The sequence below is a fragment of the Eretmochelys imbricata genome, chromosome 16 (genome assembly GCF_965152235.1).
Source record: "Eretmochelys imbricata isolate rEreImb1 chromosome 16, rEreImb1.hap1, whole genome shotgun sequence".
Classification (NCBI taxonomy): Eukaryota; Metazoa; Chordata; order Testudines; family Cheloniidae; genus Eretmochelys; species Eretmochelys imbricata.
The window spans coordinates 17,039,626-17,063,787 of NC_135587.1; the positions used below are offsets into that span (position 1 = coordinate 17,039,626).

General features: G+C 45.4%; 1 protein-coding gene across 6 annotated transcripts in view; it reads left to right on the forward strand.

The window, feature by feature from the left end:
* PRRC2B (proline rich coiled-coil 2B) overlaps positions 1 to 24,162 on the forward strand; it is a 68,094-nt gene that overhangs the window by 39,158 nt on the left and 4,774 nt on the right. For 2 of the 6 annotated variants that reach the window (XM_077836105.1, XM_077836104.1), the window contains 18 exons: positions 620 to 827; positions 1,968 to 2,190; positions 2,941 to 5,007; positions 7,155 to 7,354; positions 8,364 to 8,509; positions 11,245 to 11,386; positions 12,079 to 12,161; positions 12,830 to 13,021; positions 13,170 to 13,364; positions 13,794 to 13,880; positions 14,891 to 14,995; positions 15,510 to 15,702; positions 16,350 to 16,447; positions 17,175 to 17,302; positions 18,931 to 19,171; positions 21,099 to 21,275; positions 21,999 to 22,090; positions 22,750 to 22,831. In XM_077836105.1, coding sequence (XP_077692231.1) covers positions 620 to 827; positions 1,968 to 2,190; positions 2,941 to 5,007; positions 7,155 to 7,354; positions 8,364 to 8,509; positions 11,245 to 11,386; positions 12,079 to 12,161; positions 12,830 to 13,021; positions 13,170 to 13,364; positions 13,794 to 13,880; positions 14,891 to 14,995; positions 15,510 to 15,702; positions 16,350 to 16,447; positions 17,175 to 17,302; positions 18,931 to 19,171; positions 21,099 to 21,275; positions 21,999 to 22,090; positions 22,750 to 22,831 — 4,659 coding nt within the window. Of the gene's footprint in view, positions 1 to 619; positions 828 to 1,967; positions 2,191 to 2,940; positions 5,008 to 7,154; positions 7,355 to 8,363; positions 8,510 to 11,244; positions 11,387 to 12,078; positions 12,162 to 12,829; positions 13,022 to 13,169; positions 13,365 to 13,793; positions 13,881 to 14,890; positions 14,996 to 15,509; positions 15,703 to 16,349; positions 16,448 to 17,174; positions 17,303 to 18,930; positions 19,172 to 20,573; positions 20,704 to 21,098; positions 21,276 to 21,998; positions 22,091 to 22,749; positions 22,838 to 24,162 lie in introns of those variants that run through there. The other 4 variants (XM_077836109.1, XM_077836110.1, XM_077836108.1 and 1 more) reach the window with 4 other exon arrangements.

Here is a 24,162-nt window from a genome sequence, read left to right on the forward strand (position 1 = left end):
GGGATTGTATCCTGCCCTGTCAGGGTAATAGAATAGGATGACCTCATGGTTGCTTCATCTCTCAGAATAATACATAGGAAATACTAAAAGATTTTAATGTTCTCTTAACTGAACTTATTTCCCTTTTAATGTAATCTCTCTGGTTAATAAGTTTTAGTATTAATAGTATTATCTATATGCACTAAATATCAAGTGATCAAATTTCCTCCAGTGAGAAGCAGCATCTACAGTATTTGAACCAGATTAATAAATTATGTTTGAGAGAAAAATGCTGTTAAAAATCTCCTGTGTCTCCAATGTGTTGCTGTGAAATGTAATGCTCTGACCTAGCAGCATCAGGAATAGTTGAGAGAAGAAGAGAGCAATTCAGCGTGAGCTGACGTGTGCATCTAAAGAAGCACAGGCTGCTCCCTATCAAACCTGGTAGTGAACTGCCCACATCTGTTGTTGCTCCTACCCAAGGCGGAAAGATGCTACGTTCTTTGGTTCTTTTGAGTTTACAGTGCAAGCTTGTGTGCAAGCTGGCCTAGGCCAAAGAAAATGCACTCATGATTCATGGCCTGCTATATTCAAATGTTTGAGGTCTGTGCTAACCTGTCTCATTTTTCTGCCTACCCAGGAGCAGCTGTATAAGATGCAGCACTGGCAGCAACAGCAGGTCTATCCTCCACCGTCCCATTCCCATCCTCAGCGTACGTTCTACCCGCCACACCCTCAGATGCTTGGCTTTGATCCTCGCTGGATGATGATGCCGTCTTACATGGACCCTCGTATGGCTCAGGGCCGCACACCTGTGGATTTTTACCCTTCGGCCCTTCATCCTTCAGGTAAAGTTGTTGGGTTTTTTGTTTTTTTTTCTGTGCTTTCTTACTCTCTGGTGCTATCCTGACTCAGTTTCCGGACCATATCTGTGGCCTTTTTCCTAGAACTTGGATTCATGAGACTGAGAGTTGATAGGACCTTTACGTTCAGTAACCTGGAAAAATTAATTGCAAAGAGCAAGCTACGTTCTTTTGGGTTCTGACTAGTCCCCAGGTGTATAATGCCTTGAGGACTGATCACTTTCCTAAGGTTTCAGGCCACAAAGGAGTGCTGTGCCAGACAAGAAGGTGGGTTTTTGGCTACTGAGATGCAATTTAGGACCCCTGGAGAGGGTGGAGCTATCCCAATTTGCTTTGCCGTCCTGAAATCCTGTCTTCTGCATTACCAACCTTACCTTGGCCTAGACTTCTCATCCTTGCTTTCTGTTGTCGACCCTCTCCATGGTTTGGGAAGAGTCAAAAGGGAGGTAGGGGACTGATGAATGGGCAGCACTAGGATGTGTACTTGGAGTTTGGGGTGGGATAGGGAATGCCTAAGAATACCCCCACATGTAGTCATGTGCTGCCTGGGGGCTCTCATTTCATAGCAGGGAGAGACCCCCCGCAGGAATGGAGGGGAAGGGTCTGGTGTGGTAGAGAAGGATGGGAAACGGTGGGCTGGAGATGGTTTTACTCACAAAACCTTATTAGATCTCCTAAAGAAAGGTAGGACAAGCCAAAAAGTCCTGCCTCAGGTTATATGCTCCTAGCACTTGTTAATTCTTATTTAATCTGCCAGAGATGGGCATGTAAACAGTAGGATGAGTAAACCAGTGCCTTATGTTTGTGGTTATTTTGTATTTCTTACCCCCTCTTTCCGCTCCTTGCTCCCAAGCCAGTGAATTTCTGTATTGCTATGCTTAGGCTTGGCTATGAAAGCCGCTCTAAATAGCGGCCCTAGGGATCCTTGCTTCCCTTTCATTCTGAGGCAGTTGCTTTCCTCTTTATATATCTCTTGATCTCAGTTTTCTTTTTTAAAAGGAGGTTTCCATGGGTGCATTCATCTACCATCCAGGAGGGAGAGCGAGATGACCTGCCCTAAGGCTGTAAACTTCTGCTTGGCTGTGCGCCTGTAGTGTTACGGTTTGAATTCTTTCTTCTGTTCAGGAATCATGAAGCCCATGATTCAGCAGGACTCCATCAATGGGAATGGCTGTAGGTCTGAAGAGCAGAACTGCCAGCCATCGCTGCAGCAGGAAAGGAAAGCTGCCTCAATGGACCCTGCCTCAGTGTGGGGCCAGGAAAGCTACGCATCCCTGCAGAACAAAGGGTACCCATTACCACATCAAAAACAGACTGAGAACATGAGCGTGGAGGGACTGCATACCAGGTGAGGGCAAAACCATGCCATTCTGCCATGCACGCTGTGCTGGAAGCTCCTCTTCCCTTGAAGAGTGGGTTTGGGGTTATCCATAAGACTTAAGAGCAGGAGAAGGTATTTTTGGTTACCTGTGTTCCCTTGAGTGCTGGTACTGTGTAGTGATAGACTAAAACACCATTGAGTTCTTGCATATAAGAAGATTACATCCAGTATGTGTAATCAAAGCTTTATAACTTTAAAAACTAAAGAGACGTTAACTGATTCTCATTGCACCTTACCTTTCTGCCCTGAGGCTTTGCAGGAGCTGCCTCAGTTGGGAGAGACAGTTTTTGCTTATGTAGACAGCTGTCAAAAATTCTGGCTAACTCATGGGTGTCTCACTTTTATTTTATTTCATTTTTTAATCATTGGTCCTTACCACTCTGATGACTCTGAATCAAGCTGCTAATTTTGAAATCACTGCAAAGATTGGAGGCTGAATCCACATTCAGTTCCTGACTATACCTCCCTTGTTTTTATTTTCTGTGCAGAAACCACTTAGTTTTGTTCATCAGCTCTGTCTGACCGGGTATTGCAGACAGGGGCCATGGCAGATCCATAAATCCAGCAGTGAATTTTACAGGCTTGATCTGTCATGATTTAAAGTAGAAAACTAAACTGCATTTATTTCTTTATTTTTACTGTGTTCAGCCTGGGGACCTGGAGCTGTGCTTCAATCTCATTGACTGACTGACTGACTTTGTTCTGGTTCCTTTTCAGGAGTGACAGCTCTTACTCTGCCTCATCTGGAAGGTCAGAGGGCATAAATGCCCAGCGAGATCTCTTTGAGGAGAGAGGGGAGGAGTACTTAAACACTTTTGACAAGAAGGCCCAAGCTGACTTTGACAGCAGTATATCTTCTCAAAGAATAGGCCAGGATCTTTTGTTTCAGCACCAGGAGGCCGTGCAGGATGCATGCATTTCTGGCACCCGCCATGCAAGCTTACGGTGTTCTCCCCTGGAGTCTGACTTTATACAAGCCGATAAAAAACCTGAGTATAATGGTTGGGACATCAACCATGATCAGAAATCCTTGGAGGCTGCAGCAGAGGCGGATGAAGAAGTGCCCAGGGACGAGCAGTCATTTAGTGCTGACCCATGGAAGAAAGAAGGTGCTGCTAGCAAGCAACCTGCTGAAGGGACAGATTGGGCTCCTGAGAACAGAAACACCAACAATCAGCACCAGGAGCAAATGGGGAGGACCCGGAGATCCGGCCCAATTAAAAAACCAGTCCTGAAAGCCCTCAAGGTTGAGGAGAAGGAGAAAGAGCAGGAGAAGATTAAACTAGAAGGAGAAGAGATCTCCCATCCAGCAAAAGAGAAAGCACCTGTCTATAAGGTGGAGAATGATACAGAAGATTCATCAACCTTGCTAAAGTCCACTCATTACCTGCTGGATGAAAAGGGTTCTTCCCAAACCAGCTTCTCCCAAGATGCTGAGAAATCTCAGGAGGAAGAGGAGGAGGAGGAGGAAGAGGAGGAGAAGACTGAAAGGGCATGGGAGAATAAGCTTTCCAGAGAGTCTAATGACCTCCCTCCCACAAAAAGAAACAACTGGATCTTTATCGATGAGGAGCAAGCCTTTGGTGGGAGAGGCCAAGGCCGAGGGAGAGGCAGAGGCTTTAGAGAGTTCACTTTCAGAGGCCGTGGCACTGCTGTTGGTGGCAGGGGCGTCTATAACAACCAAAGAAGCAGCAGAGGGCGGGGCCTGCGGGAGTTCAATCAGCCGGAAGACTTCCCGAGGGGCAAGCCCAGGCGTAGGATTGCTAGCGAGACACATAGTGAAGGTTCTGAGTACGAGGAGCTCCCCAAGCGACGCCGGCAGAGGGGTTCTGAAAACAGCAATGAAAGCTCTCTCCTAGAGAGGGAGGAGAGTGACCTGAAGAAGGGAGACTTCAAAGATTCTTGGCGGTCCAATAAAATCTACTCTGATGATCACAGCAGCCTGGATGCCAAGGTGAGGGCCCCGAGAGCCTTTGGGAGGTCGCTGCCCCCACGACTGAGCAACTCTGGGTACGGGCGAAGAGGCTTCATGGCAAAGGAGCCTTCCCAGTGGCAGGGCAGAAGCGGGGGAACCACATGGCAGGAGTACAGCCACTGCCCTTCATCAGACACTTTTGGGATCAGGCGACAGTCTGACAGGGACTATATCCAAGATTCTTACAAGCACGTGGACTCCTTCACTGGCCGGGGTTTTGAGGAGAATCACATTGACAACCGAAGGCCCTTGTTCCAGGAGGATTACACTGCAGATCAAGAGAACATAGAAAACAGGCCATTCAGGAGGCGGCGTCCCCCTCGTCAAGACAAGCCACCCCGGTTCAGGCGCCTGAGACAAGAGAGAGAATCTGTCGGCCAGTGGAACCCCGAGGAAGGTGGAACCAGCCTGTTGCCCAGCCAGTGGCCTGGGAGACCCAAGCTGACCACGGTGGAGAAGAACGGTGTCTCTGGCCAGAGGTCTCCTGAGCTGTCCTATCAGAACTCGTCAGATCATGCCAATGAGGAGTGGGAGACAGCGTCCGAAAGCAGTGACTTCAGTGAGAGGCGGGAGAGGCGTGACGGTGTTTTGGAGAGTGAAGCGCAGCTGGATGGCAGCCTTGCCAGTGGCAGCTTGGGAGAGAAGAGAGAATTGGCAAAGAGGAGTTTCTCAAGCCAGAGGCCCCTTGTGGACAGACAGAGCCGTAAGGCTGAACCAGCAGGGTTTGGGGAGCAATTGGTAAGGGCCAGTGGAGGAGCTGCTTCCCGGTTTGAGAGCCAGCAGAATGGGATGCCAATGAAAAGCAAAAGGTAAACTCAAAGTCTGACATACAACAGGTGCTCTGTGCATGCGTGTCATGCAAATATCCCTGTGGCAAACTGGACTTGCAGGCAAGAAGGGGTTGACTCATGCAGAGATGTTGGCTGTTGGCTGTGCTTCCTTTCATCACACACAGATGACTTTTAGCACCAGTTATCCATCTGTGTGGTGGTCATTGGCTTCACAAACATGTATATACATTTTGAGCCTGCTGCACCTCTGATGCCTTTGCTAGAACACTACTTGTGGGGGGAGTTCCAGCTTGTCTTTGTTTCAGAAGAGTGGTTGGTAATGGCTGTGCTGCCTGAGCTGCCACCCTTCTTTAACCTCTTTAAATCCTATAATGCAACGGCAGATCACGCTTGTGCCATCCCATCAATTCAAGTGCTAGAGGGTTAACAGAGACATCTCGGTCACAGACTCCAAATTCTCCAACCCTCCTCCAGTGAATCCCAGCTGGGGTATGGCCTGGCAGTGGTGGAAAGTTGGGAAGGCTTGTTTCCTCTGGAATAACCTGATGGGAATGCAGAGGTGAAATGTCATTTATTTAAGTAGATTTCTCTACTTCAAAGCTTTTCTTGATGCACTGCAGTAGCTGTGGCTTGTGCGCAGTGTGGGGAGTTCCTGGGGCTAGCTATGCTTGAATAGACTTTTTCAAAACCATTGTTGCTGCTTGGCGATGAATGGAAGGCAGCACTCCTTTCAGAGAAACGAGTGCTGCATGGTATGGACCCGCTGGTCAGAATACTCCCGTGAATACTTACTTGGGTTTAAACCAAAGTCTACTGGGGATTAGGAGGTTCCTTGCACCTTCCTCTGAAACATCTGGTGGTAGCCATTGTTGGAGACAGGATACTGGACCAGGTAGACCTCCAGACTGGCAATTCCTATGTGATCTCTTTTTCTTAGCAATAGCCTTTGGAAATACAGGCCTCCTGAAGATTGAACAGATGCATTGTATTGGAATTAAAGCTTTGAAGTAGACCAGCGGTTCTCAAACTTCATTGCACCGTGACTCCCTTCTGACAACTAAAATTACTGCATGACCCTAGGACGGGGGGGACTGAAGCCTGAGCCCACCCGAGCCCTGCCACCCCAGGCCGTGGGGCCTGTGCAAAGCCAAAGCTCGAGCCCCACCACCCCAGGCAGAAGGGCCAAAGCCGAAACCTGAGCCCTGCCTCCCAGGGCTTTAGCCTTTCGACTTCAGCTTTGGCCCTGGGCCCCACCAAGTCTAGCCCTGGTGACTCTATTAAAATGGGGTTGCAACCCACTTTGCGGTCCCGACCCACAGTTTGAGAACCCTGAAGTAGATAATTCATGCTTGGATGACACTACTTGATTGTTTTTTCCCCCCGGCTAATTATTAGCAAGTTGCTCCATAATTACAGAATAATGGTTATGCTGAGATACTAGTAAAAGGGACTGCATGTGTGGTGGGAACTGTACTCAGGTGAAAAGAGAAGTGAGGGAAAGTGGGAGGGGGAGACAGATGTGCTGCTAAATATTGCTGCTTTTTAAACCAGATTTTTTTTTCTCCCTATCGTGCTGCTAATCCTCTGCACTTCTTCTCTTCAGCTTCCCAGTGCTCCTTGTCAGTTGAGCTGTAGGGAATGATGTGTAGCCTGATGGTCAGAGGTGTGAAGAATTGCCCAGAAAAATAATTTGGAAGAGGCATTTTTTGGCTCCGTGTTTCTCTCTTTCTTGCCTCCCTTTCCCTCTCAGCCACCTAGCTGACCCTGCTGGAAAATATGCATTTATTGTAAAGAGAATTCAAGGAAACTTTAAAGCTTTTGTACAAGGGTAGTAGACATTGGTAGCACGAGCACACACAGAGAGAGAGAGAGGCCTGTAAATCTTCCTGTGAGACAAGCTAAGAGTACAAACCATGTGCAGTTCACCATTGCAAATGCTGCTGTTTTGTTTCCATCCCATTTCCCACAACAGTGTTCTCATAATCAGGCTTTTGCTCTAAAGCAGCATCTACATCAATTGAGAGTGGGGGGGCTTGGGGAAGGGAAAAGTGCAGGTTGCCCAGCTTGGTTAAAAACGTAGTTAGGAGAAGCTAACCCATTTGTGTTTTCCCCCCCTACCTGCCTTGTCCTTTTGAACCTAATCCCCTTCTCTCCTTTTCTCTCAGATCTCCAGAAGAAGGTGGGGGCCTGGGTAACGCCAAAAGTGGGAGCAGCCACTCTGTTTACAGCCTAGAGAGATCATCGTGCACCAGCTCAGAGAGTGCTGAGGGGCCAGGTAAAAAGCAGGAAAAAGAGCCTAAATCCACAGCCCAGAGACCAAGTGAAAAGGGAGAGACCATGTCACAGTTCGAGTTGAATTATGGAAGTAAGTGTCTAATTTAGTTTGTCTCCTTAAAGGGATGCTATCCAGTTAAACATCACATTCCAATGTCTTCCTTTCTGTTACTGGTAACACCAAGCATGATTCAAACTGAAGTCATTTTAAATGTCAGGTTTATTCTTTTCTCTCCATTTATTTATAACAACAAATTTCCAGGGGAATTGACCAAAAAATATTATGGAAACATTTCTACTCGTCTTAAGTATTTGCAAAAGCTTTTAATGTTTTCATTAAGACCCAGTTTTGAGCCAAACTTGATGTTGGTGTCCCTTTAACATTTCTTCTGTGGGAAGAGTTAGGGGAGTGCTTATAGAAATGTCTCTCTCTACACAGCGTTACAGTCTATCTCAAGTCAAGAGTAAAAAATAGTCTGGTTGGTTGGAGAGAAGTTGAGAAACCATAGCCATCTAAAGCAGAGGAGTGTGATCTGAGCTCAGGACTGAAAGTCAACTGAGTTCCAACCCTGGTTCTGATACTGGCTCTCTGTGGCCTTAGGCAAGTCACTTAACCTCAGGGTTAATAATCCTTCAGGGGTGGGTTGTAAAGGTTAATCAGTTAATCCTTGTACAGCACTTTAAAGACTGTGGGTTAAATTTTCAAAAGCACTTAAGTCACTTTTGAAAATGGGACTTAGGCTCCTAACTCTTGGGTTCTTTTGAAAATGTTACCCAGTGCTATGTAATTCAGCATTAGGGGGAGTTTCTGGGTTATTCTCTAGAGTTAATGCCGTTGGTGTCATATGGAAAGCCCAGATTTTGGCTGCCGGTCCCAGGCTGTTATTCTCGAGGCCAGGGATAGTGTGCTCAGATTCCATTGGAGAGAAGTGATGCAAGGCACTTCAGAGTAACCCTGCCGGTAGATATCAACAGGCTGCTGTTGTCTAGTTTCTAAAGTAAATTTAAGTTGCTGTTGGCTAAGCTATTTCACTCCTTAGCTTGGATCCCTTTTGGAATACATTTTTAAACAACCTTTTTAAACCGTAAATCTTGTTCAGATGCCATCATTGACAATCGGGTTTCAAGCACAGCAGAAGAGAATGAAGTGGGCTCTATCGTAGGAGAAGGCTTCATTGAGGTCCTCACTAAGAAGCAACGCCGCTTGCTGGAAGAGGAACGTAGGAAGAAAGAACAAGCTGCCCAGGTGAGGAGTGGGAGTTGGGAATATGGAACACAGCCTGATCCCCCGTAAAGCCTGCAGTGGTCTGAGAAGGAGAGGCGCACAAATACACACTCAGAACGTTTTTGAGAAAGTAGCAGCATGTGTGGTTAGACTAACCCTCACAGTATTAGGCATAGAAAATGTGATTTGTAGCTGGACAGGGGAAGTTAGCCTGTAAGCAACATCTTGTAGCTTTCTGGCTGTTGCTATGTTTTCTTTGGCTCCCAAAGCTTTTGCTGGCTGTTTCTTTTGTTACTAATACGCAGCTTGGCATGCAAATGAGTGAGCAGACCCAAAGAAGGGATTTTGTAAAACTTCACACAACACACAGTCAACCTGTGGAACTCATTGCCAGGAAATGTTGTGAAAGGCCAAAACTATAGCATTAATTAAGTTCATGGAGGAGATAGGTGTATCAATGGGCAATTAGCTAAGATGGTCAGGTATGCAACCCCAGCCTCTGATTGCTAGAAACTAGGAGTGGACCACAAGGGATGGATCATTCAGAGATTGCCTGTTCCATTCATTCCCTCCAAAGCATTTGGCATTGGCCACTGTTGGAAGACAGGATACTGGGCTAGATGGACCATTGGTCTGACTCAGTATGGCTGTTCTTACTTATGTTCTTAGGTCTGGGTGGGTAAATTGAGCATTTCTTCTTCCATTTGGAAATGCTTATAAGGGAATTGTGGGAGTAGGCCAGTTTTCCTCTTAGGCTGACAGTTGAACAATCTTTCTTTAAAGGTAGAGTTCTTAAGTCCAGATCAGAGCTTCTCAGCAGGCGTTGACTAAAAAAAGCTCACTTTCCCAGATTAAGGTTTTGTACTTACCTCCTGAACAGTAAGATTTTATCTGGCTAGGAGGCAGCAGAAATACACATACAGAAGGGTGGTTCTAGGATTAAAATAATAATTTGTAGCCAGACCATTTTTAGGGACTTAAATGTCCCTTTTCTAACTGCTCATTAACTCTTAAGCAGTGTTCTGAGACTGGATTGCTATGGCTGAATTGTTAGTCAGGGTCTTCTGTCAGTGTAAATGATGTTCCAATGGATCCTTCTGACCCTTCTACTACTCTGTTCTTGAGGAGTGGAGTATGAGGAGACATATCTAAACTGATACGCTGAAGAAAGGCTCTGATTGCTCCCATCACCATCTCTCCAGTCTCCCATTGTAGAGAGTTAGTACATCTAGAACTGGAAACAAGCACCGTATGAAACTCCTTGGTGACTCTAAATGAGGAGGAATTGCAAACACTAGTGAGGACCGAAATACAAAGGGGCCTGGAGTTTGTCTATGTTACAAAACGTTATTGTGTTTGACCATGATTGTGAAGAATAATGACATGATTCTAACCACAACTCATTGGTCCATATGGACCAGGATAAATTGGGTTCAGTATTGTGTTAGCTAATTGTGATTAAACTGCAGGGTGATGCTATGCAGAACACAGTTTATCCTGGTCTATACTGACTACCAACTCGGGCCAACATTGTGTCCTGTGACTTGCTTGTATTTCAATATTTTACCACCTTTGAATACTATTCTCCAATCCCTTAAAAGGAGTAGAAACATGGGCATTAAGCACCAAAATGAAATTCAGCTTGGAAAACTGCAGGCTAATACATTTGATGGGAGAGGGGAATAATCCAAACCACAACTATTCAGTAGAAGGAAGAATTCTGGGAAGCAATAATGCTAAAAGTGAACAGCCCATTCCTGGAGTTCTGCAGAAAAGACAAGTGCAGTTATGGGCTCTGTATGCCCAGGTACCATGTCATAGGATGGAGAGGGAATAGCTTCCCTGGGGTGCAGCTGTACCTGGAATATTGTGTGCAGTTTTGGGCACAGTATTGACCAGAAAGACAAACTGAAGAGAACTCTAACAAATTTGTTGGTTTTTTAGGTGACTAGAGGAACTGAGGAAAGATTTAGGAGCAAACTTTGTATAGCTTGGCTAAGTGACGACTAAAGGTGCAATGGGGACATGAATCTAGAAGTATTTGAAGACTGTAAGTTCTGCGGAGAGGGAGAATTTATTTTAGCATAAATGGGGACCTAACTAGGAGTGGAAGGATTAAATTCAGCAATAAAATGTTATTGGGAAATACTTTGAGACAGTCAGATCTATTGTGTGGTGTGTTATCAAGAGATGTGATAGAAGCCTAGTTCCTTGGTGCATTTAAAATTGGGCTAGAAAGAGTCTGAGTGAATGTGCAATAGGGAACAATCCTGCAGTGTCAAGGAGATGTGCTAGGTAAACTAACAGCTGGTTTCCTCTCTGGTGTCTGATTCAGTGAATTATCAGTCTCTTTTTTACTGTGAACTAGTGAATTGATCCTGCTGTGTCAACAGGACTGGGGAAGGATTAAGGAAAAATCTGAGTTGGAGGTTTAATTTTTTTTTTGCCTGTCCTTCTCCCTGCTGCTGAAGCCAGCCGTTCTTAATAAATACTGAAGAGCTCTTCTTCAGCATTCCTGCTGTGCCACCACAGCGGGCCTCCCAGCAGCAGCTGGAGACAGGAAACAAAACACTGTGGCAGTCTCCTCTTATGGTGTCCCTTGCTGGGATTGTTTTGGTAAAGGCAGCCCCAAGCTTGGATAACTCCGGGGGGGCACATCTGCTTCAAGAGCTAAATAAAAGCCTGGAAAAGAAGCCTGTCAGCAGCAGGTTAACCTGAATCAGTAGCAGGTCTTATAGCCTGAACCTCTCTCTCAGGGACCAACCAAAGGACGTGTCCTTCAGTCTCGCATCCCGCCTCGATTTGCAAAGAAGCAGAACAGTATGTGCCTGGAGCAAGGCGATGTAACTGTATCCGGAAGCAGCCTGGGCACAGAGATCTGGGAGAGCAATAGTCCAGGTAAGAGAGGGTCTCCATTATTTGCCAGCACTGGGACACTTCATCGTTATGGATCTGGGAATCCTTTCATGTTGAGGGGGAAGGGTGAGTGTGTGCATACGTGCCTGAAGGAGAAGGGCTTCATCTACATTCCACCCTGAATCCAGAGGGGAAAGGGATGTAGCAGATCTTCTGGGCTCATGCGTACAAGACATTGGTGTTAAGATCATCATCCTCCCACTGCTCTGACCATGTCACCCTTCTGTTCAAATCCCTTCCCTGGTTTCTTCTTGTACCATATCAAATTCTATCTCCTTGACCTTATCTTCTAGGCCCTGCACAATTCTAGCTGATCTACATCCTGGTTCTAATTTCTTCCACGTTCTCATCCTCTTGCTCCCTGTGGCCCTGAGCCTTCATTCAGACTGTTTTCTTTGTACCCTTCTCCCACTTCTCTGCAAAGCCTCCCCCTTTCATCCTTCTAACTTTCACTTCTCCCTGAAAATCTTTCCACCTCCTCTCTCACTTCATACTCTGTCTTACTTGCATTGGAGTGCCCTGGCTCAGCCTGTCTGTCCTGGAGTGTAAACATTTTGGGGCAATGAATGTGTCTTGCCCTGTTTTTATAAGTAGAATGTGAATTCACAGTACTATATAAATGATGTGCTCGATGCTCCATTTCAAGCATCTGAATCTTGTCTCTGCTCTTCCAGCCCTCTCTGTTCAGTCACCTGGCAGCGATTCCTGGAGCAAGCCTGTAAATGCCTTTAATGGCACTGAATCCAGTTCCACTGAGGTAAGGGGCAGCTAATCTACTGTTCAAGTGTTGTGTGATGTGTATATATAAAATATTCATGTTAGGTGGCTCACGCTTCTCATTGCTGCTATCGCGTTTAGCAGGTCTGTCAGCTCTCCTTGTGCAGTTTTAAATTGACTGTCCACAATTCTGATTAAGCATGGTGCTGTTCTAAAATGGTGGGACAAATTGTGCTCTGTTACACGTAGGTGTAAATCCAGAGTAACTGCATTGTAAAACTCAGAATTGCACTCCTAACTGGGAGCAGAGCATGGCCCAGTATGTGGAATTGTGTTTGTGTGCCTCACACCTGTGAGAAGTGTGTCGCTGTAATGTAGTGTGGATGTCTCTGAATGCTGCAGTGACCTTTCACCTGTAGAGACCGGAGTTCAAATCTGGTTTGGGTCATAAGTGAAATGAGTTTGGCAGTCTCAGCATAGTAGCCACGTGGGGCATTTTTCATTGTTCTAAAGCTGCAGTGGGATTGGTGACCTGGATGGTTTCTGCTTCAGGGTAGCCTAGAGCTGGAATAGCAAGGGGCACTGCAGGTTAGGACTTACTCCTTGATAGTTGTGGTTGGAAAATGGGAACACGTTCTCGCTGTTGTTTTTCTCCCTGTGGAGTTGGGTTTGAATCTGGGGCTTTAACACATTTCGTGCTTTGCATAGCAGGGTTTTAAAGGCAGCCAGGGGGATAGTGGCATTGACTTGAGTGCGGAGTCTCGGGAATCTTCCGCTACCTCCTCTCAGCGCAGTTCTCCGTATGGCACCCTCAAACCAGAGGAGATGAATGGGGCTGGCCTGGTGGACCCAAAAGCTGACTGCCAGAAGGAGCAAGTTCAGAAGCAATCTGATAAAAAGGTAATCTGGATTTGCAGCCAAGCCAGAGCATGTAGTGACTGGTACCAGAGACCTTGTGAAATTGGGTTTTTGTTTTTTCATAGCATTTTTAAGGTAGAGATCGGGTTATTCAGTCTTTGTGTCTCAGCCTCTCTGCTTTCCCATCAAGGATTCAGATCAAGGCTCAGGACAGAACAAGGAACACAAGCCCGGACCAATCGGCAATGAACGCTCCCTGAAAAACAGAAAGGGTTCGGAGGGAACGGAACGGCTGGAAGGGAATATCCCCCCTGTTAATGGGGTGGAAATTCACGTGGACTCAGTTCTTCCTGTGCCACCCATTGAATTTGGAGTAAATCCTAAAGTGAGGATTGAATTTAATTTTATCTTCTTGGTGGTTTGAAATCCCTCTTGTGAGCTTGTAGAGATGCAAAAGGTGGTTTAGCCAGAAGGATTATCTAGGGCAAGCTTCTAGCACGTGCACTGTAGATTTGCCTTATAGATTTCATTACTGACGCAAACCAGGTTCTCAAGATGTCTTGGTAGATATTTATTATCCTGAATGGGGTGGGGACAGTAAGGGAGAAATTAAGGCCTGTTGTCCTGTGTATGCCATCAGGGATGCCTGTCGCTGAGTATGGAGAGCTATTTCGTTCTTGTCCGTCAGTAAATTTTGCTGAAAGAAAATCTTTAGTTTCTATCATCATGATCCAGGTAAATGTTCACTAATCAGGAGCAACTTACAGGGGGCCCTTGGGCCTGGATTTGAATGGTGCTTGTTGCCTTTTTTCAGGACTCTGACTTTAGCCTGCCACCTGGCTCTGTCTCCAGTACTGCGGCTAACCCTGTCACCAAACTGCAGGATGCCTTGGCCGGTAATGTAAGTAAATCTTCATTATTGAAATGGAAAAAAACATATTTATTTGCAACTGGTTTGATGTTGAACGCTGTAGTACCCACTTACATGGTTTAAAAACAGCAGTGAACATACAGGCCCTGTCTCTCAAAAATTTTTGGTAAAATCAGTGCCTGGTTAGCTCAGACATACCCAAGCCTTTAAACAGTGACTCAAACACCATTCATCAGCCTGTGTAAAGTAAAAAGGCTTGCATATGTCAGAGGTCACCAAATTCCCCTCTTTGGGGCACCTGCGGGGGAGGGGAAGACCAGCAAAGTTGCTTAGAGAGTCCTGTTGCTGGACCTGGAAAGTGGAGTTCTAGCCACTGGCTGCCAGAGTGCTCAGGGTGTTGTCTTTGCCACTGGCTTCTGCTCCCTATGGTTCACTATTAGCCAGCGAGGTTCCATGCGCTTTTAGAGCTCATAATAAAATGGGTAGATGACTGGAGAACAGACTGTTAAAAGAAAATGGATTGAGAGCCCAGTATCTGCTTGCGGTTCAGTTGTGTTCAGTGATTTAAACAAAAAACTTCCTCTGAAAAATCTTTATTTTGTAGCCCCTTGTATTTCTTGGAGGTTTGCCATTTTTTTCCTTACAAGTGTTTTATATAAGCAGACTTACTCTGCTATTTACATAGGTTCACCCAGTGTGGAAGGAAAAACACTCTTTACAGCTGGTGCTACTGTGTACCAAATTCAGCTCTGGTGTAAGTACAAGTGCAGCTCCATGGAGATCAGGGGAGTTACGCCTGCTTACACCCAGGTTGCATTTGTCCCAGCATATCTGTTGTGTTTATGGTTAAGCCACCTATACATTTTTACAATGTTGAGGCAACTCCATAGTCCATTTAACAAGCTGAGAAACGACAAAACAGTTTGTGCTGCGGTTACTTAGATCTTCTTGCTGAGGTTCCATTTGACTTGTTGCCTTCCTAAATTCCTGTGTTGTTACAGACATTCTTAGTGTTCAGCATTTTATAAATCTCCTTTCAGGCAGGGTTAACGCAGTCCATTCCCATTCTGCGAAGAGATCACCATCTCCAGCGGTGCATCGGCCTGAACCCAATGTCTTTCCCCACTGCAGACCTCACTCTTAAGGTAATCAAGGCATTAGCTGTGCTTGTGTTCACTTTGAAAGTACAACCGTCTTTGGCCACAGTAGTAAAGAGAGAGAGAACCTTCACAACAGTCCAGATGTTTCACTGGTCAGTTGCAAAGTCTGTAATTGGCCCCTTTAAAAACAGTGTGTGTACATATGTGAATTCAGCAGAGGGGAGAGGATGCCATTTTGAGGCCCTTGATACTGACATCTTCTCCAGCCATCGAATGGGTAGAGCAAACTTCTCCACCTCAACCCTGCCCAGTGCAAGAGAACAATTCAGTATTCCTGGCCTCTTTGATCCTGGGCAGTCTGCTGTGCCTCCCAGCAAAGGGGCCAACTAGTGCCAACTGCAGTGGGTTTTTTGTGAAGTGGGCACTTATTCAACAGCCATTAGGTGGTAATAGTTTTTAGTGACTACCAGCCTCTACAGGTGAGTGGCTCCCTATCCCATTATCATTTGCTTCTGTTGAAATTGCCTGTAGTAATTGCTTTCTCTGCTCACTTCTATAGATGGAGTCTGCACGGAAGGCTTGGGAGAATTCCCCTAGTTTACCAGAACAGAACTCTCCAGGAGGTGCTGGCTCAGGCATCCAGCCTCCTTCCAGTGTCGGCGCTTCCAGTGGTGTCAGCTACAGCTCTTTTGGCGGTGTTTCTATGCCTCCTATGCCTGTGGCATCCGTAGCACCTTCTGCATCTATTCCAGGTACCTGCCTCTGTTTGCCAGAAGCTGGGAATGAGTGACGGGGAATGGATTACTTGATGATTACCTGTTCCGTTCGTTCCCTCTGGGGCACCTGGCATTGGCCACTGTTGGGAAACCAAATACTGGGCTTAGACGGACCTTTGGTCTGACCCAGTCTGGCCATTCTTATATTCTTGTTCTAGCTCCAAAGATCTGATGGCAACAGGGCAATCCAAACTGACCACCTTGGCACTTAATAGTTTGTAGCTCAGCTCACCTATTCCTGAACTGCCAACCTTTCTGCAGGTGGCATTAAAATACACTGGAGAAGGATGGGTGATCATTTAACAGCCCATAATACCTACCTTGGAAAAGTAATACTCAGGATAAGTGGCTGATGAGTAAAACCTTGTCACTAAGGTGAAGGACAGGCAAGTAGATTTTGTGTATAGTCTGGTAATTTTCCTATTTTGCAATGCTGGCATAATAAATCTGTGTAGCACTGTTGAGCCAATTGCTTGCTAAGATACTGATGAATGGCCTTGGTAGGTCTATAGATTTCTATCCATTGTATTGTGCCCATTGACTGTACCCCTGGGATCTGCTTTTGCTGAAGTGAATAAGGTTAGCTTGTCACATTCTTCCTTCCCTTTTATTTCAAATTCTAGGTAACCACATCCCACCCCTGTATCTGGATGGCCATGTGTTTGCGAGTCAGCCACGCCTGGTCCCTCAGACGATACCTCAGCAGCAGAGCTACCAACAGGTAAAGGATCAAGGCAGTTAATTATTTTCTGGATGGGGAGGTTCTCAGAGTTTCCCATTTATTCTTTCCTCTTGTAGTGAGCCAACTTATTTCCAGCCAAGGGGACCTAGATTGTGGCTCCGTTCAAAGTCTATGAAAGCTACTCCCCAGTGGGTACTACAGGCGACTAACAGGGGAGCAGGCTGATCGGAGAGGGGAAATACCAGTTTTTGCACCAGTATCTTTTGACTGGGTTTAAGAGGGGTGGGCTCTGTAAAACTTGCCTTTGAGTGACAGAGTGTAAATTTCCCAGCACTATTCTTAGCAGAACATGAAAACCAGTTTGAACCTCAGACCAGTTCCCTATGGACGAGTGTCTGTCCCCAAAACCACCAACTGGTCAGTACTAACTGGGAGCTCTGAAGAATCCCTTCAGAGCCCCATGAGAGATAGGAAAATCACTGACGTGATGGGCCTGTTCTATATACAGAGAGCTTCAGTCCCCTAAGGGAGTCAGTCTGATCCTTTTTTGAGCATTAAATTCCTATTCTCTCTCTCTGAGCCATCATTCACTTTCTATTCAGTCATGTACTGGCCAGAGAAATGACACTGGGGGCATTTGGGTGGAGTTGCAGCTTGGATAACTTTTTGGTGGAGCGACTAGATGAAGAAACAGATGGTCTTTTAACCCCACAGGAGAGTTTCTGACCGCCTTCGTGCCTTTCAATCACCTTCATTTCCCCTGCAGGCTGCTGCTGCTCAGCAGATTCCGATTTCCCTTCACACATCTTTACAGGCCCAAGCTCAGCTTGGGCTGAGAGGAGGCCTGCCTGTCTCCCAGTCCCAAGAGATCTACAGCTCCATACAACCCTTCAGGTAACAGTTCCTGGGTTTGTTTCCCCATCGCCAGAGCTCTCATGTTTTGATCTGCAAAGTACATCTGCAGGGATGTTCTTTCACCCTCCTTTTCCCCTCTTGCTAATGTCCTACCTTTGCAACTTTCCATCCCCTTCCCGCCCACACCCATAAGCGTTTGCACAGTACTGTCTCTTCTCCTCCATCAGATGTAGAGAGAAGGGTTCTTGTGTAAATAGGAGAATGATTCATATATTCATATGGTAATGTTAAAGCCAGCCAAATCCTGTGTGAATCACTTTCACTCTTGCCAAACTATTGTGAACTTGTGAGGTATGTCCACTCGGTGTTTTAAAACCCCTGGCAGTCAGTCTCAGAGCCCGAGACTACAGACTTGAGCTCATGGAGCTCACACTACAGTGTTATAAACAGCTGTGGAGACATTTGGGCTCAGACTCTGAAGCCTGAACAGGGGATTGGGTTTCAGACCCCGAACCCTGGCCCGAGTCCGAATATCTGCTCAGCTGTTTTTTGCACTGGAGTGTGAGCCTGAGTCTGTAGACCCAGGCTCTGAGGCTCACTGCCATGGGTTTTAAAATGCAGTGTAGATGTGTCCCTGGCGACCTGGATCCTCCCTTACCACAAGCATTTCTACAGTTCTGGGCCCTAACACAGTGCTTTGATTTACACTGTTTGGGTGGGAAATCGCACACCTCTCCCCCCCAAAAAATACTCATGCAAATGTGGGGATGAAGACTTCAACATTTTCAGGGTTTTTCTGTCTACTAGTCATGTTACAAGTAGCTCTCTCTTTACCTTTCTGCCGCACTGCAGCACAGTGGCCTTTCCAAGACACCATCTGTGGATAAATTAACTAGAATTGGTCAATTCTAGTTGATTTCACACTGCTCCTGGTGAGGGACAAGCACCATGGTGCTGGCTCATAATTTTGAAGGGACTTCCCAGTGTGGGTGACTGAGATAATGCAGGATTCCTGCAGTTCCCATGGATGTTTGTCCGATCCCACAGAACACTTGCACAATGCATTTGATTGCCAGCCTATGCTAAGAAAAGTCCCAGGTTTGGGAAAGCAGGCATGTTACAAGAAGGTGCATTTGGCAGAGGGATGCAGGGATGGTGGCTGCATACTGGTCTTCATTTGGTGCCCTTGGCCTGACCTTTAGATAAAAGAAACTGATCTGCTGAAAGGTGAACTTTTGGCCAAGAAGCTTTGGTTCTCCCCTGCTGATGGAGATCACTCCAGTACCCTAGGATACATTCAGTGAAACAGTTTTTACCATCCGGGGTGGTTTGAGCTATTTACCACTACAGTCACTTCACTGCCACTATATGACTGAACTTCGTAAAGAGAGAAATATTGATTCCATTGAAGTCAGTGACAAAACTCCTATTGACTTCAGTGAGATGGGGACTTAGCCCTAAAAGCTTTAGGATTTGTATGAAAGGAGCCGTACAAAATTAAATTCTAGAGCTGAAAAAAACGTGGAACTACAGGTTTTTATCCCTTGTTGATCTTTGTAGTAGAGATTACCTTTTAGAATGCCGTTTGCAACCCAGCAGCCAAATGCAGTTGTATGCAGTCTCTAATAGGCTTTATCATTGTGCATTAACCTGTTTCTCTTCTTTAGGTCTCCGGTGTACATGCACCCCAGTCTGTCCCAGCCCAGTACCATGGTCCTGACGGGAGGTGCTGCTCTGAAGCCCCCATATTCTGCCTTCCCAGGCATGCAGCCCTTGGAGATGGTAAAAACACAATCTGGGTCCCCTTATCAGCCAATGAGTGGAAGCCAGACACTGGTTTATGAAGGCCAGATAAACCAAGCAGCCAGTATGGGAGCCTCACAGATGATGGACTCCCAACTTACACAGGTTAGGAACAAAACTAGCATGCCCCCCCTGTTTTTTTGCATGTGTTCACAGAAATGCAGTTTCTGAGACTGGGTCTTAGTTGCTGTTTGTGGTGCACCATATACTTCCATCAGTAAGCCCTTCATAACGAGACAATAGTGATGTTAGAAGTACAGCACAACAGACTTTGAGGTGCTTTACTTGTTACGTGTACCTCTGTTTAAAACTCACAATGGTTAACTTAGTGAAATTAAGTATCCTCTTTCTGCTGATGGCAAAGGCCTGTGATTTGTGTGTCCACTACTGATGTGATCGCCGCTTTGCGTTTTCTTAAAGCTCTTACTGTGCTTTTGGGATCTGAGGCCATGACACTGCAGTGATAGCTGCCCTAAAATCCCCAGCTTCAGTAGGCCACCACCTCCCCGTATCTATAGTAGTAACCATTTTAAAATCATCAGTGTTTTCAGGGTAATTTTGTTTGACCTTTAATTAAAGACCCATCTCTTTTTATTTCAACTAATTGAGCGTTTTGGCCTAATTAACAATTTTGGCTAGTCTGTTGGGTGGTATCTTAATAGAAGTTTCACTGTGTTTTCATGTCATCCTCTTGCTTTTTTCTTTATTAAATATAGTTCAGAAAGGCACAATAAATCCTACTGTCAGGGCAGCTGTGTTTATGTGGATACTGAGCACAACTATTGAGTTGCTTCAGTGGAGAAGTATTGTAGTTGGCTGTAAACTTTGCTTATATTGCGCAATACAGTAAATGTTTAAGAAATACAATAAAAACCAGAATATTCCTAATCTTTTTATCTTAAAGAGGGACTTTCATGCTGAGGCAGACTCAAGAACAAGGATTGTTAATTACAGAAAGTAACTTAGCTGGGGAAAATGAAGAGGTTACTGGCCAACTAAGTATTTGAAGAAGTGCTTTATCCCTTGTTACCTGGTCTTTCCTTCCTGGATCATGTAATGAAGCTGTAATCCTCTGTCATTACAATGTGGTGTCATGGGAAGTCCCAAATCCAGCAATTATGCGAACTACCTGATCGAGTAAGAGGGAATGAGAGGCTGCGAGGGAGAGAAGTCTTGTTTTAAAGATCTCTGATAACTAGCAAAAGTGGCAAGGAACAGAAGGAAAAGCCACATGCAAAGTGAATAGGTTTCTTGGACAGCATGATAAGTATGGGCATCCACTTCATTTAAAAAAAAAAAAAAGAAGGGCAGCACGGCTTGCTAAGGATCATGGCAATGTATGTGAACTGTGCCTGAGTTTGTAAATGGTAGCCTCTTCTTGCCTCTTGTCCTCCCTCCATGTTTTACGAGCCCTTTTGAAAATTTGGTCTTTTTTAATAGCCATTGAGTCCTGAGTTAATTTTTTTAATCACTTTTAACCACCACCATCATCAATTGTTTCAAGAAGGGATTGAAGCCTGTCATGGAACGTAAAGCTGAGGCCAGTGTGAACCTTCCTGATGTTCCAGTCCCTGAAATCACACCAGCAGAGGAGTATAGCAGATTTTTAGATGTGGACATCGAGCTGAAAACAAAAGGTGAGCTGTCTGACGCCATTGTGGCTGCCATCACCACTCAGAGGGCTTGCCATGCAGTGACCACGAGGAAGACTGAAGAAGAACCGATGAAGGCTCCAGGCGATCAGGAAAGCCCTGTGTCTGAGCACAGTCTTGCTAGAACAGCACTTTATTAAAAGAACAGATGGTGTGGTTACAGGGTCTGGCAACTCTATCTTAAAATGATTTTCAGGATGAAAGTCCCTCTTTAATGTTCACATCTGCATTTGTTCTATAGCAGTCTGTCAGGTTTAAGATGTTTCTTTTAGGTATGCTTTTAAGCATAAAATGCTGTGCTTTTAAGGTATTAGTAGGGAACATGTTGAGACGGACCATTGTTATTTCCATTAAGTAATCACATGTAAATTATCATGCAGCTAACAATGCCTATGCCTGGGTCCCAGCTTCCTCTGCCCCGGTATGGTTCTGGCCAGCAGCCACTGATTTTACCACAGTCCATCCAGCTTCCTCAGGGGCAGAATCTGTCTGTAGGAGCTCCCCGCAGGATTCTTCCACCTGGATCTCAGCCTTCTGTCCTCACTACCAGCAGGGAGGTAAGGGCTATGTACTGCATGAACACCTTGACATTGTTTAAGGAGTCTTGCATTTGGGTTTGGTCCCTCCATAGTTTTAAAAAAAAAAAAAAAAAAAAGGGGAACCTCTTGTGGGGATACAATTTGTCATTAATGGGGAGTAATGCTTGCTTACTGGGTCCTTATCTTCCAAACCAGTGATTGGAGTGGAAGCAAAGGGGCACCATTCCTCCTGTCTCCAAAGTCCAAGCCAGCAGTCTCTCCAGTTCTTCTGCTGTTCATGATTCCACTTCCAGGAATCAGAATCCTATCTGGATCCAGTTTGGAATTTACATTTAAATTAAATGTAAACTCCAAGTTTTCTTAGAGATCAGATGGGTGGTTAACCGCACACACACCTGGAACACAGTTCATAAAGTGCAACACAGTTGTAAAATGTCTCCATCTGAGTGGACGTGTCAATGTTGTGGCTGGTTAGATGTAGCCTTATATAAGGAGTGTTTTCTAGTGGAGAGAGCATGGGTGGCTAGAAGTCAGGCCTTTGTGTTCTCTTCCTGATTGTGCCTCAAATTGGGGCAAATCATCTTGCCCGAGTGCCTCAATTTCCCCATCTGTAAAATGGGAATAATGATATCTGCTTCATAGGGGGTGGGGGCAAGGCTAAAGATTGATTGAAGTGTTTGTGAAGTGCTTTGAGATCTTTGGATATACAGAAGATATTTTCTAACTCATTTCCCTTCTCAGTCCTCCCAAATGGAAATGAAAGGGTTTCACTTCACAGATGGTAAACAGAACATGTCCTCCGGAGGATCTGTACCATCACCACATACTTACAGGTAAAGGATCCAGAGCATAGCCCCATAGCTCCCGAATGACGTCTTGGTTGAAAAGTGTTGAATGGGACAGGGTATAGTACTTAGCACTTGCAGAGAAATGGTGTTTGTATCATGCTTTCTTCTGCAGGATCTACTGATGTTCTTCAAATGTAGAATCTACGTTAGTCCAGATACTGATGTAAAAGTGTCATTGGGACAGCTTTGTTGTTTGGGGGGAAAAATCCCCACAAACCACCCTAATTAGCTCTGTGGCACTTCGGTGAAATGCAGAAAGTTACTGGGATTGCATCAGAGCCTTGAGATTCTAATGGAATTAAATTGGTGCTCCTTGCCGAAGTGGAAATGCTGGGATGTGGAATAAATGTCAGGATTCTAGTTTTGTCCTCACAAGCCCAAGGAGCTGAGGGACTAATGTCCAGAAACTCTAAAACCTCAGATTCTGAGCCTCCTTGACTCTTAGTTGCATTTTCTTCCCCATCTAGTGAATGTGCTTTCACTTGGGTTGGCATTTTTAAGAGCTCAACTGGCCATAAAAGGATGTTCTAATGCACAACTGGCCCTGCTTCTTGCGTACTCTGAAGGGACCTTGCTTTCACACTGACCGTGTTCCTGTTCCATTGGTAATGCTCCATGTATGCTCTCATCCCTTTGATTTCTAGGCCTAGCTCTGCCAGCCCCAGTGGGAAACCATCTGGACCAGCAGTCAACATGGGTTCCGTGCAGGGACACTATGTACAACAGGTAGAGTATGTTAATATCTTTTGAGTCTTGTCCTGAGAGTATCTGCTCTTGCATGCTGCCCGATTCATAGAGATCCTATCATTGTGTTTTGAGCTGGCAGGCAACTATGTCTGTGCTGTTGGCAGTGCTAGGATGTGGAATTTGCTTCCCCTTGACATCCCTCTGTGTGTGTGTGTTTGCGTGCGTGTGCTCTTTATTTAGATATCTATGGTGTTCCCATTAGCAACACTGACTGATTTTTCCTTAACATGATTCTGTTCAAGGGCTTTCTCTGCGTTTATGCTGTTTGGTATTTTTATTTGACTAACCACAGCAACTAGGAACCCTGAGTCATTGACCAGAACCCCATTTGCTAGGTGACCTTGCAGTTCTAAGTAATCTGCCCCACTCCAGCGTGTCCCCACTTCTTATCTATGCGTCAGTTTTCTCATAAGTGTGTACTGTTACGGTAATGTTGGATCCTTAATTGTTACTGTCCTTCTGACTTGGTTTTATTTATTATACATTTATTATATTATTATTGAGCACTCTAGTGGGAGATAAGGGCATATCAGAAATAAAATATATTACCCCGTCTATTTCTTGGTCTTTATCTACCCACACGAGACCAAATTACTGAAAACTCCCTAGGGAAAGCAGGTGAGAAGTTACCTTGGTGTAGCCAGGAGGTTTCTCACTAAAAGTTGAGGATGGCACATAACGGGGAGATGCGGATACTGTTCCCAGGCCTGCCACAGACTTGCCGTGTGACCTTGGGGAAGTCAGTGTCTTTTTGTTTTCCCTGTCCGTAAAAATTGGGGAGGGGAAATGATGTTGAAGCTAAAATAGCTCATGATTGCAAAGCATTTTGGGATACTTACATGTAAAGTGCTTTAGAAGAGCAAAGTGCGTCAAAAACAGGGAATACTAGAATTTTGGAGCACATTTGGGTGACTATCTTAGTCTTGTAGGGGGAGATACCAGCTTCAACACACAGCCAACAAATTCACTTGCTTGACAGGTTTTAGCAATATTGCTGGGCCACACAAGTATCCCTATGTATCCATGAAGGGGTAATCAGAAATGAGAGGGGAGAGTAATTGAGCAATCTGTGGCAAAGCAGTAGCCTAAGAAACCTTCTGCAGGTTGCTAGACCTCACTTTAGGGAAGCTGGTGTTAAAATTGCTGCCTGCTTTTATTGCTTTGGGTATCCTTTGGGTGGGAACTGACTAGTAGTGTGCCAAATACTTACCAGTAAGAAGCCTTTATATCAGAGCTGCACAGTCAGTTATGCTATACACCTTTGTTTTTGTTCGTTCCTAGGTCCCCTTGCTAGCTAATTCTTTGTTTCT